The sequence below is a fragment of the Pundamilia nyererei genome, unplaced genomic scaffold, assembly GCF_000239375.1.
Source record: "Pundamilia nyererei isolate P.nyererei 1_Seehausen unplaced genomic scaffold, PunNye1.0 scaffold00031, whole genome shotgun sequence".
NCBI lineage: Eukaryota > Metazoa > Chordata > Actinopteri > Cichliformes > Cichlidae > Pundamilia > Pundamilia nyererei.
This window is the reverse complement of record NW_005187432.1, coordinates 3,911,550-3,931,955: the sequence shown is the minus strand read 5'-3', so window position 1 is coordinate 3,931,955 and position 20,406 is coordinate 3,911,550. Positions and strand designations below refer to the sequence as shown.

Below are 20,406 nucleotides of genomic sequence, written 5' to 3'. Positions count from 1 at the left end.
CCCCTGAAAAGGATAAGCGGAAGTGAATGGATGGATGGATGGAATAAAAATATAATGTTGAAGTAGACGGATGATCACGATGGCTAGTGTTACTTACACACTGTGTAAGTACTGTTTCACTATATTTTACATAATATTGGACAAAAACAGTTACATGCATGTCAGTGCTGTGATTTTATCTAATGAGCAGTGTTGATTGTAAAGTCTGACTGCAGCAGGAAGGAAGGACCTGTGATGTCTTCACCTGAGTCTCCTGAGCAGATGTAGTCTGTGATCTATTCTTTCTTGAATATATCAGAGAACATTCAGGAACCTAAAGGAATTTATCATTTCAATCTCTTCTCTTCTCCGATCCAGCAGAGAAGCTTTGCACCTCTGAAGTCTAACGTCTGTTCTTTGTTTTTGTTTGTTTGATCTGGAGGATTTGGGGGTATGAACGGCTGGGTCACTGCAAAGCATCTCAGTCTGATTTAAGTATGGATTATGACTAGGACCCTGCAAAATGTTCATGGACATTCTTCTTCAGGATTTTCTGGTAGACAGCAGAACTCATCGTTCCATCAATTACAGCAAGTCATTAAGCAGCAAAGCAACACCAGACCATCACAATACCACACTACTATATTTGACTGGGAATGTAGTAAGACACAAACCTTCTAAATATCTGAACTTTTGTCTTGTAAGTCCACAGAATATTGTCCCAAAAATCTTAGGGATGATGATCAAGATGTTTTTGGCAAATGTGAGATGAGCCTTTGTGACCTTTTTGGTTTCTCATCTCTTCTTGAGTTTCTTTAGATTCGGACATAACATGTTGCTTTTTGAGGTCTTTAAGCCTGCTTCACTTTGTCACACACGTTATATTTGGATATATTATACTTGGACATGTTATATTTCTTGATTTAACAGATCTGGCAGTGATCAGGCCTGGATGTGGCTCATAAAATTAACCTCAGCTTTACATGATACATTTAATTACTTTTTCACATAGGGTTGGATAAGTTTGATTGCATAAGAGGGGTTGGATAGCCCCTTTCTCCTAATAAATTAAATCATCATTTTAAAACTGAATTTTGTATTTACCTGAGATGTCCTTCTTAAATTTTGAAATTACTTTAATTTTAAATTACCTGAAACATTTAAGTCTGACAAATATGCAGAAAACCAAGAAATCATGAAGAGGGCAAATACCTTTTTGCAGCACTGTATGTCTTAGCCTGGAGCTCTGACCATTACAAACATCCTCCAATCGAAATGTCTTCATTTTCCAAAAACTTTATCAAGATCTGAAAGAAGTACTGCTACTTACTGGTTTAAATGAAGTGATATATCTGTAGTGGGCAGTCTGGCTAACACCAACACAATCTCCATGGATACCATGCCCATCTGTGTGACGCCTGCTGCATCAGAATTTGCAGCTGTGGTAGTCAGACTAAAAAGGAAATCAGTGTTTGTCTTCTAGTGTAATATTGGTTTTAAGTTACTCAAAATGATGAATGATCAAAGTTTTAAGCTTGACCAGTCATTTTTGTGGAGGCGATTTTTTCCATATTTGCTCAGCCCAGGTCTTACATAATGCTCTTTCTGCTCTGTTAAATTTGTAGTGAACCACGAAAACCTAAAAATATTCTAACCATTATTGTACTTCACACAGAGGTCAGATTTCCCCTGAGGTAGAAATCAAGCATGGTCAAACAAGAATAAAGCCTGCACAAGGAAGTGCGAGTTTTATGCTTTAGTAGGTCAAACACACTGTCTGGGTGTCTGTACCGTAAGTCTTACATAAAAAGTAGATCACCTGGAAAATGTCCAAAACTCGTCGTGAGACCCTGGAGGATGGGATGAAGAAGAGATTCTCATGCGTCACAAATGGACTTGTTAAAGACATGGTGGATTACCAGGTCAGAGGTCAAAGTGAGAGAACACTTGACCACTTTAATCGGTACCTAGTACAGACAGACTGTACTAGGTCTGTACTAGGACCTTAGTACTAACAGATTGGACCCCCTTATGTCTTCAGAACAGCCTTAATTCAACAAGGTGCTGAAAACATTCATCACAGGTTTTGGTCCAAAGTCACATGATAGCATCACACAAATGCTGCAGATGATGCAGATCTCCTGTTACACCACATCCTAAAGGTGCTCTGTTGGATTGACATCTAGTGACTGTGAACTCGTTGACATGTTAAGGTATGGAGCAGTAAGGTCAAACGCGCTGTTTCTGTGGCCGTACAGTGAGGAGTATTTAAACTGTAGGTTACCTGGAAAAAGTCCAGGAGTCTTGGTGAGAGTCTGAAGGATGGGATAAAGAACCTATACGTCACAATAGGCTATGGTAAAGACGACGTGGATTACCGGGGCAGAGGTCACAGTAAGCCAATTCTTGACCACTCCTCTGTCTGTATACTCGCAGCAAATAACCTGTGGTATAAAGCAGGTGAGCTGTAGTGACACAGGCTCACAGGCTAAACTGTGGCAGGTTGTTATAGCTTGGCAGCATCTCTTTTTTGTTGTTTGAATTCACAACAAGGACAAGTGAAGAAAGAGATCTGAAAGATGTGTTTGGTCTCTTGTGTGCATTAATGAAGCAAGGACGATTAAAACAATGGTCCTAAAGGAGTTTTCAAATTTTGTCAAAAGACCTAAGAAAGTATGACAGACAAAAGCAAAGGAGGCTAAAATAGTAAAAACAAAATTACATAATTGAATGGGACCTCAAAAGTTTTCTGTGACACTAATAATAATCTGTGAATAGACATAAGCAGTAAATTAAAAGAAATCTGATGTCTTCATCAGAGAAAAAATCCCACACGAATTTCTAAAATCTCTCAAGGGATATTTTATTTAGACGTTTCCATCTCAGTATGTTCATTAAGATACACTCACAAACCACTTTATTAGGTATACCATTTCGAGATGATTTGAGTTTTGAGACATGGTGTGTTATCCTGCTGAAAGAAGCCGTCAGAAGATAGGTATGCTGTTGTCATAAAGGGATGGACATGGTCAGCAACAATACTCAAGAGGCTGGTTTATTTGAACAATCAGTTGGGATCCAAAGTATCCCTCACCATTAAAAGAACACCACCACCAACAGCCTTAATAGCTGCTTGAAGGCGAAATGATTCCATTAATCCATGCTTTCATCTTCACTGTCATTTTTCCAATCTTCTTCAATTTTGGTCTGTCTATACTGTAGCCTCAGTTTCCTGTTCCCAGCTAACAGGAGTGGAACTCGGTGTTGTCCTCTGCTGCCATGGTTGTAATACGTTGGCTGCAATGAGTTAGTTGCTGTGCTTTGTATCAGTTTGAAGTATCTGCCTATTCTCCTCTGGCCTCTGACATCAACAAGGCATTTTTACACAGAGAACTGAATATTTTACAGTGTCTGTAAATCCAAGAGAAAGTTTCTGTGCAGTTTTTCAGCTCTGGGTGTTACAGAATGTTTATGTTATGAAAGTGTGATGTCCACAACATCACTAAAATACTCCTTAGCTCTAACTAGGACAATATATGGCAGTCATGGCAGACAGGAACGCTTCAGGACACCTTTGAAGTATCATTCACCTCTTTAATTCCTGTTTTAACATGCAGATAACCTGCAAAATCATTTTTAACCAATGCAAACTGCACTTAATGTGTGATCGATACACAAACTGATACAGACCTTCTCTGCTTATATCATACGATTTGGCAAGAGAGGAAGACAGGAAAGCTGGGGACAGTGCACAGGACAAGACATGCAGTAAATGGCCTCAGGAAAGCTTCAAACCCAGGACTGTGCATCAGCCCTGTAGCTTATGGGTTGCCTGTTAAACCCAGTGAGCTAAACCATTTTTATGTAAATGTCAGTGACAAGAAAATCTTGCTTTAAAATATGAACCATTTTTATTTCTACTTAAAGGAAATCAAGGCAGCTCTGTGACTGTAGAGTCCACCTTTAAAAACAGTCAATACTGTGAAGCTCAATAGGAAAATAATAGTATTTTCCAAGTGTATAACTCATGCTAACCCTAATATCAATTAAATAACAGTTATAAATAATAATATAGTAACAAAGAGCTGTGCAAAAGAGTTTTCAGTGTTTTAACCTCAAACTCAAATAAGTTCAGTATCATTCATGATAAATAGCTGTATCTGCTGTAGCACTGCTGAATTTAACATCCACTGTGGTAACCACTGTTTATATGAAATGTACGTGCGTACGTTTGCATGATGGAAGTTATTTATGTTTTACCTACGGTTAGTTTTTATTATTCGATCACACTAGTTCCATTGCAGTGATTAGTGCTGGTTTGGCAAGTAGATAATAGTGAACTACACCCAGAGGGTCTATCCTGCTCCATCTTGTTGACAAGATAAACACTCTCCATTGTCTGCAGGCTGGCAGTTATGAGCTAAGCTCTTTATCGGTTTTACTCCAGCTACAAGTTATTGACACGGTCTAATCATCTTGACACACATCTAGGGAAGTTTGTATACAGCTCTTGTAAACAGTATCTTGTTTTAAACATACAAAATTTAATTTTAACGTTACCCTTCTCCTCTCCACCGGCCCTTAGCTTTACGCTTTCCCTGTAGGACTGAGAAAGATTACAGCTGAAATATGGCATTCCTCATGAATCAAATGTTAGGTGACAAGTTGAAGAGTTTTACCGGAGGAGGTGGTGAAGGTGACGGTAAAGCAGGAGCAGAAGGAAAGGAAACAGCAGAGTCCAAAGGCATGTCCAGAGAGGAGTTTGAGGAGTACCAGAAGCAGATGGTGGAAGAAAAGTGAGTAAACCTTTGCAGCATTGGATGAAACACTGAAAAACAGTGCCTTAAAATAATGTTAACAACAGCTAAACTGGATAGCATGTTTACAACTATTCAGCAATATGTTTTTTTCCAGAAGTCACAAACTAGTGGTTAACATTTTGAAATGACAATCTAAGTTTGATGTAAGTGTGAATACTTGTGTGTTATTGTGTGCTTGGACTGGCGGTTTGTCCACAGCATACCCCACCGCTCATCTAATGCCAGCTGGGATTAAAATTTATGTAAATGTTTAAATGTTTAACAGTGTGTAATTTTTAAAAAAGGGAAAGATACAACTCATGTTAAGCGCGGGCTGTATTACTCATCGGCAGGATTAGTAATACCAGGCTATCGCGTCATGTTTGTTCCAGAGCTGCAGATAAAAGCATATAGCACCGATAAAAAGTGCCTTTCTTAATCTCAAAACCCACTCATGAATTACTATTACATTGTGGACCATAGTAGCAACATTTAGAAAGAAAGAGGTTTGTTTTCATTCCCTGTCAATACAAGCTGTATTCTACATTTCAGACATTTGTATGCTGACCAGATCCCAAAAAAACTAAATGCGGAGCAAAACACTGTGTTTGTGTGGGACAGTGTGGGACAGGTTAGCATTGGTGGGAGGTGGTCTGAAGTTTTCATATGCAAAAAATACCAACACAAGAATCGCTGTAGGTTACCAAATTTGCATTTAGCATGTAAAGTCCAATGTATTTCTAAGTACAAACGGCCACTTAATTTTCTTTGTACTAGCTTCCATCATATTCACCCAAATCTGCAAAACGTGTTACTTTTTGGTGATGCCTACCTTATGGGGAGAGCATTAGACAAGCTAACTTCCACTTAAATGTAATAATCCCTGCTCTCTTTACATGCACTGGGCATAAGCCAGACTTTAGGGCTACTTTGCCCTTTAGCTGCATGATCTTAAGACTCATTTTGGAGTCAGCTTCTGCCATTATGAGAAAATACTGTCAGTCAACATTCTCAAACTGTATTGTTTTCTATAGTGTGTGGGTGTGTATGGACTCTGGAGTCTTACTTGTGTGACTACATATGTGACATCAGCGGATGTGAGACAGGCTTATAGTTTAGCTTTAGGTACGGTTTATTCCCTTGAGGCTCAAATTAGCCAGTGAAGGAGATTAAGCTCTGTGTGTAATAACACGGTTTGGTTTCAGGAAGCCACCATTAAACATGTCTGTTAAGCCAGTGCGTTTTAAAACAATAATTATTTAATCACCTTAAAATCTGAAGGGATGCTACAATGTAAGCTAATTTCAACTAAGTGAAAAAAGAAGGTTTTAGGGCAGATTGTATAACAGATTACAGTAATTTTCGATTTATTATTTACTTATTCAAGTGGAAAATGGCAGTTTAGTCTTAATCAGGCAAGTATGGTGGTCAAAAATACAGGTTACTGTTAATTTAATAAAGGTAAGTTCAGCAAGAAAAAAAAGACATTTTTGTGATTTTCTTTTTTATTATTGTTAATTTTTAAATGTTTGTTTATTTAATTATTTTTAAGTGGCAAATGATGTTTAACGGGAAAAGGAATAGTAGTTCATTTAATTAGGGTAAGTTCACCAATACTAATTTCATTTATTTTGTGGTATTTTTTTTATTGTGATTTTTTTAAAGTAGATTTTTGTCTTTATTTAAATGTTTATGAATTTTTTGAAGTTCACCAGTTTGTTTGTTTTTTTTAAACTTTTTTCTTTAAAGATTATTCGAGCTATATTCTACAACAGGAAGTTGATGGACAACACTGAATAATAATGTTAGTAGAAGTGATTAAAAAATTGGTCTGCATCTTTGATTTTTTTAGAATTAGTAAAAACAAAAAAACAAAAAAACAACAAATAACCTAACTAAGCTATTCAGGATAAGCTAAAAATGTACTTTTTTGAGTTACTGTGATTCTATTTGAGGATGAACTGCATTTAAGTAGCTAAATGCTAATATCACCTTTGTGTATAAATGGCACAGCAATGGGAGTGAATGAGGTGAAGGAGTGCAGCCCTGGCCAAAACATCAAGTAACCCCGGATTTGGGCCAACTGCTAGCTTTCCATGTAGCTAATCTTATTATTAAGCAGGGCATTACTGCAGCTACAGTTACAGAAGTGGGCTAATAGCACAAATTACGGTTCTCTGGTCCTGTTCTGCTGCATAAATGTTGGACAAGTGGTGGTTGCCAGGCGACGATATGTCATTATAATATATTAAATATATTGTTTTTTGTACCGTACATAAATTAGATGTTACGGTCATTAAATGAAAATTATATGTTGCATCATTTGTCCATGCATGCTAAAAATGGGTCTCATTAGCCTGTTGATAAGTGGTAGCTTGGCAAATGATTTCAGGGGGCCTGAGATGTACCTCTACCCCAAGTCTGGTCCCTCAACTTCTGATCACATAGGAAGAGTTTGTGGACAAACAGACAGTCAGACAACTACATAATCCTCACAGATCCACACAAGGTCAAACACAATAGATGAAGGCAGGAAAACAAGATCTGTGCAGTGAGACTTGCTGATCAGCTTAACAAGATAATGTTTCATACGACATTCTAATTGACGCAGCTGGCAGTCCTGGCATGTCTTCTTCTGCTAACAGTATGATGCGTGTGATAACATAATGATATGAAAGGAAATATTTACTTATATTAGATATATTTTAGGGATTCTGAGCATTTTGGAAAATATGATAAATAAATAAATAAAAGCATATGATTATACATTAAATGTATGGTAAAAATAAACACAATTACATTCCAGTGATTGATTTACTGTTTCTTTTTCCTTTAACTCACACTCACTATGTGGCAGGGTTGGCCTTGTAACTTGTTCCATTTACTGGCTTACATAAAGTGCATGCATTTTGCAGGATTCAGCGTGACAAGGACTTTGCAACCAAGAAGGCTGAGAGGGCAAATCTCCGAGTGGCTTTAAGAGATAAATATCGACTTCCAGATGTAAGAAACTCTAGTTACTATATCTTTAGTTGCATTAACCTTTACATATATCAGTTTATTGTGCCATTTTTCCAAGTGTATCTCATTTACCAATGTTATTTTACTTTTATTATTATTTACTATATTGATTTATTAATTATATTTATTATTTTCATCACTGTATTACTGTTACTGATTTTCATTAAATCATTTGTATTACTTCTCCGAGCATTTTATGTGTGTGCAGCAGTTTAATGTCTGTGCTATTGTGCTTAAATGTTCTATATAAATATGTTTACTCGAGTTGTATCAACTTAATTTTAACTTAGGTAAGTTTACTCTATGACTAGTACTGCATGATTTCTGGCACAACCCTTTTAGAATTACTTTACTTACATAATTACTTTCTTTAAATGGTAAAAATCCATTATTTTTACACATTAATGCAGTTGCTATTGAACCATACCAGTGCATTTGTATAGTTATTGTGAAACATTTCATATTTTCATCAGATTTAAGTAAATAATGTTTCCACATGAAGGTGAACACAATTTTTTCAACAGGGATTTGGGGAAAGGATACTTTTTAACACAGTTAATTATACTTATATTCAAAAAAAAATGTGTATTTTACTTATTTATTGTGTAAGTACTGTAAAGTAAGTTATTTTAGAAAAAGCATGCAATTAATTGCATGTATTTGCTATTAATACTAAGAAAAAGACTTGTTTTTGGGTTACTAGCAAAGCTGACTGAGACTCATAAACTTTTGTGGATGTTACTAGTAACACCTGATTCATTAATATGATGCATTTCTGCCCAGCCATAATCATTCAGTCTCTTAAACAGCTCTAAAGTGCATTTCCATGGTAACTTATTAAATCTTTGGGTTTTAACATCATTCTGAACTTACTGCATTACAATTTTGTGACTTTTGTCACAGAGCACTCAAGACACGGCATTAGTGGAGATGGCTGGGGATGACATTGATGTGCCAGAAGAGCTTGCAAAAATGGTGGATGAGGATGAGGAGGAAGAGGAGGCCAATGACTCTTTCCTCAATAGACTTCAAAACCTGGACATGGACACACTGAAAACCAAGGCCCAGGCAACAATGTCGGAGATGAAGCAGAATGCAGAGGAGAAATGTACCCTCATGTGATAACTACTTGTCTAAAACTCAAAGTATAAAATATACAGTGCTCGCATTGTACCCAGGCCTTCACACATTACTTTTCACCTGAACTGCAACATTTGAAATTAAGTGTCTATTTCACAGATAACTGCTTTTATTTTTCAGTCTTCATACTCAGACTACAGGTTAAAGTGCTTTGTTTATGGAGCGCTTCTTTACATACAGGTGCTTCGTGAAATGATCCGGCCATCTTCACTTCACTTTTGCTACTTATACACACAGTATGACACTCAGTACGGTCATTTGTATTATATTTAATAATTTAAATATCTCTTCATCTGTCTCTGTAAAAAATTCAATAAAGATTTAAGGGTTCTTATTTCTTATGTTTGTGATATTCATTCAAAAACTGTCTTTAAAGAGGTTAAATTCCCATTAAGGTTAAAGCATTAAGTTCCTAATCTGGCTGAGTGGACGAGAGAGAAACTCTGGTTATTATGACAAACTAAAAGATTAAAAGATAAAGTACCTGAATGCCCCAAATATTGTTTTCTTTCAACTAACGTCTATCTGCATCATTTTCGCAAATACATTTATCTCGGATGAGATTTACTGCATATTTGGAACTTTATTTGACAGGAATTTGGATTTGCTTTTATCTACAGAAGACATTTTAGGTCACAGAGTATAATCTAGGATTATGGGCCATAGGATTAATCTAGGACCCATATACCTTGTTATCTCTTCTATTAATTGACAATCATCCCATTATGTTTTTTTGTTGCTGAATACATTAAAATGTAGTTTTTAATACCTCTGTAGACATCGGAGGTATCCTTAAGAGATATTTGAAATTTGTTTTTAAATCATTTCATTTGGACAGTGACTGGTTTCAGTTTCAAGTCTTTAGACGTAAAAAGATCACATTTTGTACAGACTTTTAATAATAAGCACAAAGTGCACATTTACAACCGAACACCATGTGACAGATTAGACTTTTCTTCACATTTGAACATGAGCTGATCACATCTCCCAGCATTTAACCCTCCCTTTCCATTATGCCTGTCATCCCCCTGCTGTTCACCATCCCCCTTTCCCCCTGTAAGCTGACACAGCGCCTTTAAACATTAGCTGCTTTCTTCCTAATGGGATCTCAGGGACTTAAACTGTCATCTGATAAAACTAAGGCGCTTGATAGCTGCGCTGCACCCTCTTAACCAATTTGTACTCAATTAGGATAATGGGGAAACAAGCAAAGAGGGACAGCTTTAATATATTAATATTAATGTGATAAAATGATTATCAGTTTCCCTTGCTTATGACCTGGCTACTATTAGGAGCGTCCAGCAGGTGTCATATAAATACGATCTGTTATTAAAGTAGTCCAAACATTAAAGGGCTTTACAAATGATTTATAATTTATAAGTAGATACCTGCCAAAAATGACAAAAACAGTATAAGAGTCTGAGTTATCAAACGAAACAATTCAGTATGGACTAAAATCCGACTTTACATACACATATTTTACATACATGCTTTAGTTTACTAAAACTGAGCCATAATTAATCGTATCTACAAATATGCCTTCACAGATATCACATGTCAACATGATGACCTACTGTAACAGGGATTAACTGCAGCGATGGTGCAAGCTTTTCCGAAGATGACCTTTTATATTTGGAACCAAGTAAATAAAGTTTCTTTATACAACAGAAATTCATTCCAATTTCTTTAAATGGCAATTATTGTTTTTGTGGAGGTGTTTTACTTTCAACATGCAAATATGTGAGATTTTGCAAAATAAATGCCTGTCAGAGTCACAGCTAACATTGTTTAGGGGTGAATTCTAATTCTAATGAATTAGGAAAAATAATAACTTTAGCAGGTTTTTACTTGCTATTCGTTTTTCCCCCCCTGACATATTGAAAGTTAGAGAAAGGTGACGCTGCACAACACCTTACAGGGTTGGCTTCCTTCATAGTAAACATATGGTGGCTACCTACTTACCAGCAAATCTCTGCCAGGGGGGCATCTTTAACTTCTTTATTTATTCACAGGCAAAAGTAATAGGCTTTTCAGTCTCTCCTTTATTGGAAAACAACTTTGACAACCCAGAAAAGGTGGTCAGCCAAAACCACTTAACCTATAGCCATTCAGCTAATAGATCGAACTGACAATGTAGCTTGGTGGCTCAAGTGAGGCCAGATGGCTTTAAACTAGCTAGATTAGCTTTAGGTTTCCATGGATTCTTAACCTTCTCACTGACTCCTAGAAGATGGTTTATTCCCTGCTGCTCCTTTATTGTGTGCCAAAGGGCTAATAATAAAAAAACCAAAAAACTCCCAAATAGGATCAACATTTACTACCCAGCAGATTGCTGGACTTATGCAGTTACATTACCTTTATTAATTATGCAAACATGTAAAATTGAAAACTTCGCGAAAACTATCTATCTAAAGAAAACCACTTTACGTCAGAATTGACAGCAAGAGTCTCAGTAAACCTCTTTGAAGGCAATTTGTATTTTTTAAAAGAAAAGTTCTGGATTTTGTTTGGCATGCCAAGAATGCCTAAATATATCTTAAGGTAGGTGGGGTGAGGTCAGTGGAAATCTCCAGTCAAGTCTTTAGGCTAATTAAGGATGGGGTTGATCTCTGCAACACCTACTGTAGCATCTACGGCTTTGGCTGTGCCAGCTGGCACGGGTGAATCTTGCAGGCTGCAGAATGAAATACCCAGTGCCACCAATCCAAATCCACTGTGTACTATCAGAAGCAGATCAGCAAGATTATGTGTCGATTATGTGTTGATTTGAGAAATGCAAACATGGTACTGAAGAAAACCTTTTAGCTAAAAAAGTTAAAGGAGTGAAATGGATTATGTTGAAAAATTGACTGCTCAAGCATGAATTACTTAATTATTTGTCAAGTGGGGTGCGACCCCTTACTTAGATCACTATTTTTTGCCTTTTTGGCTTTAAAAAAAAAAAAAAAGTATCATTAGACAGTGAAAAGTTATTGCAATGATTATAGTATACATGTATATTTGAACCCAATATATCAGTGTGTATTCCACTTTGAAAAATGTAATGTGATTAAATCCATTTTAATTTATCAAACCTGGTAAAATGAGTAGTGTGAGGATTAAAATCTTTCACTTGCTTGAATGAAACATTATTTTACGTGTTTACAGTGTGCAGCCATTTAAGTGAAGTCTATCTCTGTGTCTTTCCTCTCTTATATTGTCTATAATGAAGGGATTAGTAGGGGGGAAAAAACTCTCAGTACAAGCCATTATCTTTCAGACAATAGATTTTTTGAAAGAAAGTTTTGTTGAGCCTTCATTAGCAATGGCCTCCCTCTGTGGTTTGAATGCAGGACACATTTGGAGCAATTACTTGACCAGAAAACAACTGTCAGTCATTCTTAAAGGGGAAGGATTCCAATTAATAAACCTCTTAAACTCTTTGATTTTACTAGCATTCAACCTCCAGCTTTGGTGTCTTGTGCGGTTAAGGAGGAGTTTTGTCGGGGGAGACATGTTGCATGTTCTTTCTGCACAGAACTTCAGCAGTAGGTCATTTGCTCAGTTGTTTGCAGGGGATTTCAAGGACTTAACAGGGAGTAACAAATGCCTACGGTAGATATTGTTAGAGTCAGTTGTCTACTTACGGACTGCAGAGACGTCATGTGCGCAGCCTAGCCTGTGGAAGGAGAACGAAGGAAGGTAAGATTACTTTATGTACTTTCTCGCTATGCATTCGCTCAAATATGTTGATAAACACTTTCTATAAAGCTGATTTATATTTAGGCATGAGATGAGTTAAATTCACTCTTTTGTGCCCTGAAGGCAATCACAAAATGTATCCAGCTAAATTCTTAACCATGCTGATTGCCTTCCTATTTGACAAACTTGAATCACATTACAATAGAAATGGGAACCAGTGTAAACTCAGGATCAGCTCAATTTTTAAAAAAAAAAGAAGAAAATTTTACTCACTCAAATTGTTTAATTATGTAAAATAGTTTTTACTGAATTAATTCATAATTCTTCCAACTTTTACCAGAAGCTAATATTCCCAATAGGGACTCCTGCTCTCATTTTAAACTAAAGGATCACGATGAGCAAACTGGGGCTCCCGTAAAGTCCATCAAGACTAATAACAAACCGTTAAATTACCTTCAAGTGCAGAACTTTACATTTTTGTCTTTTTTTTCTTTCCTTTTATTTCTTTTGCAGACAGATATGTGAATTGGCTTTGCTCTTGTGGAAACGGCCTGCACACTCCACAAAATTCTGCTCTGCTGCTCTATGTGAAGCAGAACAACAGGTGCTCTGCTTCGTCTCACTTGGTAGCCTTTTGCTTTTCTCTGACAAGGAAAAAGAGACAGTGTCTCCGAAGTTTCGAATGCATTTGTCAATGGATACCCTGGGAATAGTGGATGATAGTTGCCTAGACAACTATGACATGGCAAAAGGTGCTGGGTCAAGTGCCGGAGGCAGGGTTCACAGTATCGATGTCATACTGGGATTCACTAAAGACCAGGACCCTTTACTCCATTCAGCAGAAAGTGATGAAAGCCAGAAAGCAAATGAAGCAAACCCTCAGGATCCTGAAAAGATGGTCCCATCGGACCACTACGCTCACCTACCAGACCTCGGAGACAGCTCCCAAAATTCTTCCTACCATGGTGAGTCTTTTAATAAAAGGCATAAAAACCAGGAAGTTTTTTCCTCTCAGTTTAAATCATTGAGGGGATTTTCTTGTTAACCGACTAAAGAGTGGAATTAAACCTGTACTAAGGTTGTTAAGATCTTGTACATCCAGTTTAAACATAGTACACACATTTCTGTATCAGTGCTCAGGCGCTTTAAGCCATCATGTTAATTGAGTTGCTTTTCTGAAACAACTTGTTTAAATACACTAGTTTTGCACCTCATGCAAAGCTATTTAACAATAAGATGCAATTAGTTCTGGCAAGTGGTAAAGTAACTGACAAACTGTAATATTTAAGTTTGTGTACATGCTAAGGACAAAAAAAAAAGCATTACTCCAAACTTTACAGCCCATCAAATTCAAAAGTTAGCCCAAGTGTTTAAATAACTTCAAGCACCCAAATTAAACTGCTCACTACTGAGTTTCATCAGCAAAAATTATACATAGATGAATAGATGGCGTGGTTTAATTTTATCTATATCTTTTGACTAACGCTCTTTTATACAAAATGAAGATGTGAAATACATTTAGTGTCTTTTACATAATTTTACTTTACTTTCACTTCGGCACTTAAACAAGAAAGAAAGCTATCTTACTCTCTTCATACTTGTTAGCTGCAGGTGTAGCTACTAACACAAAAACTGATTACATATTATTATGTTTTACTTGTAAAGTAACTGGTACATCTCACTGGAAAGCAGACCATCCAGTTTGCCATATTTCTTCCTTTACCTTCTGAGGATGAAAGTAGTGCCTGTCGATACAAGCAAGGCAGGTGGGACCAGTTTGAAATAACAGGCCGACAAGCGAACAACATCAGCATATTTAGTCAATTAACAAAAACTGAGTGTAATAAGTATTTAAGAATAAAGTTAATTGTCCTGCATATATCATAACCAGAATTACAAAGCGCTGTAGAACAACTAGATAGAAAAACAATTAAAAACACAGTTTATGTGTATGAATAAACAGGTTACACAGACAGGAAAAATAATAAATACAACTAAAACAAAAAGACTAATATAAAACAAAGGATAACCCCCAAAATATATTATATTTTCTTCACTTGTATAACACTTTTTAGAACACATCGATGCAAACCAACCAATTCTAAAATTGAAAAACAATTAAGTTTAACTGGATGTTTTAACCTCTTAAGCCCCAAGCCTAACTGATCTCCTGCCTTTTGCCCCCGTATCAGGGGGCGTTGGGGCTTAAGAGGTTAAACTTGAGATGTACATGGCTCCAAGAATAAGAATTATTATCGTTATAGAGCACATCGTTCATCGTGGTTTTAGCACAGAAAAGAGCTTGATGTCATTTATCGGGACCAAAGATAAAGATTTAATTAGTTGTATCTGACAGTGACTTGACTGAAGAGGATTTGTGTCTCCCTGGTCTTTCCCAGGAGACAGAGCTGTTTATTTCATTAGCAGCGAGCTGAATGACAACAAAGGAAACGGTTGATATGTAGTATGGTTCCACTGGCTTTTATTGAGGGTTCCTTTATGACAACTCATTAGCTTAAAAAAACCTATGCGCTTTTATTGAGCTTACATGCTATATGCTACAGATATGTCATGCTACATTGCTATATGTTTTTAATTTTTGGGAAAATGACAAATTTCTTCTGCCTTGCACACTTTAAAGAGTTAAAACTGTGTGTGATTATAGACACCTCCATATTTACAGTGGCCATGCTTCAGTGTGACTGTTTGCTGGACAACAATACATATTTCATACACATTTTGTGGACAAGGGTTGAATTCTGGACTGTAAAAGATGACACACACAAAAATCCTGTATATGAAGGATGAAATAAAGCATGGTCGAATATACATTTCTGTGCAACTGCTATTTTATTACATATCTTTATCGTGAGTCTTTATCCCTGCAAGTTAAAAATATAATTCCAAAGCCAAACAGTAGTTCTGCACCAGCTTTGAAACTTGTACCTCAAAACTGTGTTTTAATATTTAATGTAGGGTTTACTATAATGTGCATTAAACACGAGTCCCTTTAAATAAGTTTTAAAGTTCGGCAGTTTAGGTTGATTTGACTGGACGCGACTTTAGAGAGGCAAGGCTGAGATGGTTTGGACATGTGCAGAGGAGTGATAGTGGATATACTGTATATAAGGTTGTAGAGGATGAATCTCCCAGGCAGGAGGAAAAGAGGACGACCACAGAGAAGATTCATTTATGCAGAAAAGGAGTAGGTGAAAATTGTGACAACAGAGGATGCTAGGGACAGGGTGAGGTGGAGGTGGAGGTGGAGGATCCCTAAAGGGAGCAGCCAAAAGAAGAAGAAAAGCAAGTTGGTTTGTTAAATTAAACATAAAAAAAGAAAACAACCTACATTGAAAGATTTGGAAGACTGTTCTTTGATTTGTATAAAAGCAGTCACTTTCTCCTCACGTGCACTTTTAGAACAAAGATACTTTTTATCCATGACCATATTGCGTGGAACGATTTGCTATGACTAATGAGCTTTGGTACATCACTCACATGACTCCCTTGCTCTACATCCATTTCTTAGAAAGCACAATCGGCACTACAACTGTTTACCTGGCTCGTGCAGAAGCCAGTTGTCAGGGACTTGCAGGTTTAACTGGTAGCATCTGTCACTATGGGATTACTGCAGGGAGGAATTCAGTGAAAGACATGATGTCATTTAGACCTAGCCCTAACCCACCCTAAGGTTCATAAGCCTTTAAAGGGCTTTGAAAAGAGTTTTCAATCATTGATTTGTTTTAACATGGAAGCTAATAAAAGATTTCACTTTCTTAGTTGGTGGTAGAATAATGCATAAAACATTTCCCCCAAAGTATTCACTTCTTATTAGAAAAATCTTACATATATCAGGTTTTCTCGGTTTCTGATGACTGAAATAACAAAGGGCAATTAGACCATTTATTATTGTTTGCCATAAAGTGGAAATATATAACAAATGTTGGACATTTAAGTAGTGTGCAATTTAAGCCGAAACATCAAAGCACTTTAAAACCTTAGTTTCACTGCTCGGTTGTGTCCTTTTGTTGTTGTTTTTTAGAATCTGACATTTTCTCTGGTGACAAATGTGAGGGAGAGATGAGCAACTTGCAAAAGGAGGCAGATGATGCTGAGGGATCACCAGAGACCACTAAAGATGAAGAGCACGCTAAAAAGAAACACAGAAGAAACCGCACCACTTTCACCACCTATCAGCTTCATGAGCTGGAGCGAGCCTTTGAGAAATCTCACTATCCAGATGTCTACAGCCGTGAAGAGCTGGCAATGAAAGTCAACTTGCCTGAGGTTCGAGTTCAGGTAAAGGCAATGTATATGACGATATAAGCACATGTCATCCAGATATTCTCACAACCTAAATAACACCACATGGACTGATGGATAGTGTTTACCAATCTTCCAACAGAAATCCATGAAAGAAATGAATATTTACCAACCGTTTGTGTTTAATGAAGGGTTAGAAAAAAATCAAAAAAGTAATATGGAACCTGAGTGGGATGGTGTTGATATGGAAGATTATTTGTTCACCTTTTAACAAACATGCTTTTTCTTGGAGGATTCATTATTCAAAGCTAATGATCTGATGACCATATTGCCTGAAACTCTTTGGCATGATTAATGGGCTTTGGTACACCTGACTCCATTTCTTGGAAATTCGAATCACTGTTTACCTGGCTCGTGCAGAAGTCAGTTAAAGTCTCTGTTTAGATTAGAGAAGGCACAGACTTACAGGTTTAACTGGAAGCATCTGTTACTATGGGATTACTGCAAGGGAAAATTCAGTGAAAGGCATGATGTCATTTGCAAAACGTGCAGCTATTGGTAGTAAAAAAAAATTGTATTTTATTCAGAATCAATTTTAAGGATTTACTTAGTTTTTTCACCATGCAATCATATAGCATTTAACTGTTAATGCCCTTTATGTTCACTATTGCCCGGAAAGCAATTGTCCACTTTTAAGTCAAATACTGTGCACACAGACACAGAAAAAAATATTGCACCAACTTGTGTTATTACTAGAAAATACATTTGCAGCCTCCATAGTCTCCAAGATATATTTTATTAATATTTTAGTTCTTGCTAATGTAATTCAAGGCTTCCTTGTCCATGCATCATCCCATTTCATATCATTTTGTTCGGTTCAGGTGTGGTTCCAAAATCGAAGGGCAAAGTGGAGACGTCAAGAAAAGATGGACACCACAACCATGAAGCTCCATGATTCCTCCATGCTATCCTTCAACCGTCCACCGATGACTCCAAACGTGGGGCCAGTAGCCAATCCAATGCCGCTAGATCCCTGGCTGACCTCACCTATTTCCAGTGCCACACCCATGCATACCATTCCAGGTTTCATGGGTTCACCTCAGAGCCTGCAACCCACCTATCCAAGTCAAAGCTTCCTTAACGCCCCGCCAACGATGGTCCAGTGTATGCAGCCACATATGGGGCCACCTCCTTATCAGTGTCCTCCCAGCTTCAATGACAAATACCCAACGGAGGATGACAGGAGTTCAAGTATTGCAGCACTCAGGATGAAGGCCAAAGAGCACATTCAGTCAATGGATAAAACCTGGCAGCACATGTGATGTGAAGCAGACAGATTTGATTTAGCTGGTTCTCTATCACATCAAGACTATCTCTCCATTCTGTTACATATTCCATATGTAGGGGAAATGATTCCCCTTTGTCAGGGTGTGCGGATACTTCTTTAAGACACTCCGGCTTGCCCAGTCAGGCCCCACAGCTTGACTATAAAACAGCTGTGGAGATGTGAACGGAATGTGTCTCCGAGCCTAAAGGCTGGAGATATAGTCTCTCACTCAGAGATCCGAGGTTACAATGTAACCACATGTTCCGTTAATGTTTACAAACTCCCTTTAAAGCGTTTGACTCGTGTTCCAGTGACGCGGACACGTGATACCAAAGAATGTTTTTAAAATCTATTTTATGTCTAACAAACGTCTAACCATTTAAAAAAAATCACTTTAAAATGTTTACCCTTGTTTTAACCGTACAAATACAATTAAATCCCTGCCAGGTTCTTGAACAGACTCTTGTTTAACTTTTGTAATCATTCATTTTGTAAACCTTTAGTGAATCTCTATTGAACTGAGATGAGAGATGATACATAGAGTCATGTTGGCAGAAGTAGCAATGTTTTTGTATTGTACTACAACTTGATGAAAAATTCATACTTGAGATTTTATAATTGAGTTGTGTTCTGACTGTTTTGTGGTGGTAAGATATTTTACAACACACACACTGTCACCGTTTATGGATGCATTATGTACAAGTATTAATGATATATGTTATTTCGATATAAGATTTCCCAGCTCCTATGAAGTAACTATGACCAATTAGTTGCCTGTTAAAGGGCTCCAGAGCTCCTCTGTTTTATTGTAAATTTAGTTAGTTTGATGTTTTTCTTTCAGTTGCTGCAAAGAAAGTGAAAATGTGCATTCAAAGCCAGTTTTCCACTAATATCAATTTTGTTTAGTCTTTATAGGGAATATGAGTGTTAATGGGCTTTTGAAGAGCACCGAGTTCTGATGGGGGGAGGTTATCGTAAGTCATGGAGCGTAATCTATCTTGGAGGCTAATCTAAACAGACATGCACACCTCTTAACACCTAATTACTGCTTTTAAAGCGATTAACCCTGGATTCTCAGCCATAGACAAAGTGCCCTCAAATGGCCCTGAAAACTCTTTTTCGAGCTCTGGTTTACATGGCCCCTGCTATAAAAATGTGTCAATTATAATATTAATTAATTGATACAGAAAATATATTTTTTTAATCATGATTTCATCTTCATGTTGATCCATTTTGTCTGCTCATTATTTGAATGTTGACTAAATATTCACTTAGGTCAGGTGGAGTTGGAATTAAAAGATTAATGGGTGGTGGAAGTCTCTCTTATCTCTTGGAATTAGAAGAGTTGAATGTAACTGTTGGACCACAAATAAACAATCTTTTACTGACTTGGCTCAGAGACATCTATGCATTAAGTCAATGCTGAAGGGTACTGGAAAAATGTTCCCTCTCAATTTTCCTTCTGCTTCTTATGGAATTTGCAAGGACTTCTAAATATGCTTAATTCTATATGTCAAAAGTACTGTATTAGCAATACATGTATAAGGGTAATACTAATAAGTAAGGTTATGAGGGAAGTATTCACAAATATTGTCTGTATATCCCATCCTTGAGAAACGGCACCATCAACAGTCAGTTTTACAGGCTTTGCTGCTCTTAGTGATCACCCTGATCATAAAACCAAAGAGAAAAAGAAGATTTCACAAACGTTTGAAGATGTTTGTTTTCTGTTTTCAATTATATTTCGAACCCCTTTATGTTTTTAGGAACGTGACTTTTATTTTCCAAATGCAAGACCCAGAATAAAGTTACAGAGCACAACTGTTGATTGTGGACCTTGTTTTTCTCTCCATGCATCCATTAGCCACCAACATGACTTTGTACTGTTAATGAGTGCTGGTGTACAATAGGCCATGTAAGATGTGACCGAGAGAGCTGGCCTGACGGAGGCCTGTTGTGCTCGTGCAGGCCTGTGGAACCTTGCCAGGCTGTTAGGCAGATGAAGCTCCACTCCATCAGGCCCAACCAGGGGTGTCAGGGGCCCTGCCTGGCAGGACGCTAAGGCCACAAGGGCTCAAGCTGTATTGAGCCCTTGTGGCCAGTAGCCTAGGTGGCTTAATTGCCCCGTTTATTTTGGGACCAATGATTGTTTAAAGGGCTATTATGCATCCAAGTACTCTGCAACAATGCCTTTTA

General features: G+C 37.2%; 2 protein-coding genes across 2 annotated transcripts; both read left to right on the top strand.

Moving 5' to 3' along the window:
• The first annotated feature begins 4,420 nt into the window (after nucleotides 1-4,420).
• Nucleotides 4,421-9,262, top strand: cplx4c (complexin 4c). The gene is made up of 3 exons (XM_005729124.1): nucleotides 4,421-4,775; nucleotides 7,694-7,781; nucleotides 8,703-9,262. Exons 1-3 carry the CDS (start codon nucleotides 4,609-4,611, stop codon nucleotides 8,919-8,921), a joined length of 474 nt encoding a protein of 157 aa, XP_005729181.1. The 5' UTR covers nucleotides 4,421-4,608; the 3' UTR covers nucleotides 8,922-9,262.
• Nucleotides 9,263-12,403: 3,141 nt separating this feature from the next.
• On the top strand, nucleotides 12,404-19,598 carry LOC102203042 (retinal homeobox protein Rx2-like). The gene is made up of 4 exons (XM_005729123.1): nucleotides 12,404-12,620; nucleotides 13,134-13,585; nucleotides 16,663-16,919; nucleotides 17,765-19,598. Exons 2-4 carry the CDS (start codon nucleotides 13,303-13,305, stop codon nucleotides 18,203-18,205), a joined length of 981 nt encoding a protein of 326 aa, XP_005729180.1. The 5' UTR covers nucleotides 12,404-12,620; nucleotides 13,134-13,302; the 3' UTR covers nucleotides 18,206-19,598.
• The last annotated feature ends 808 nt before the right edge of the window (nucleotides 19,599-20,406 follow it).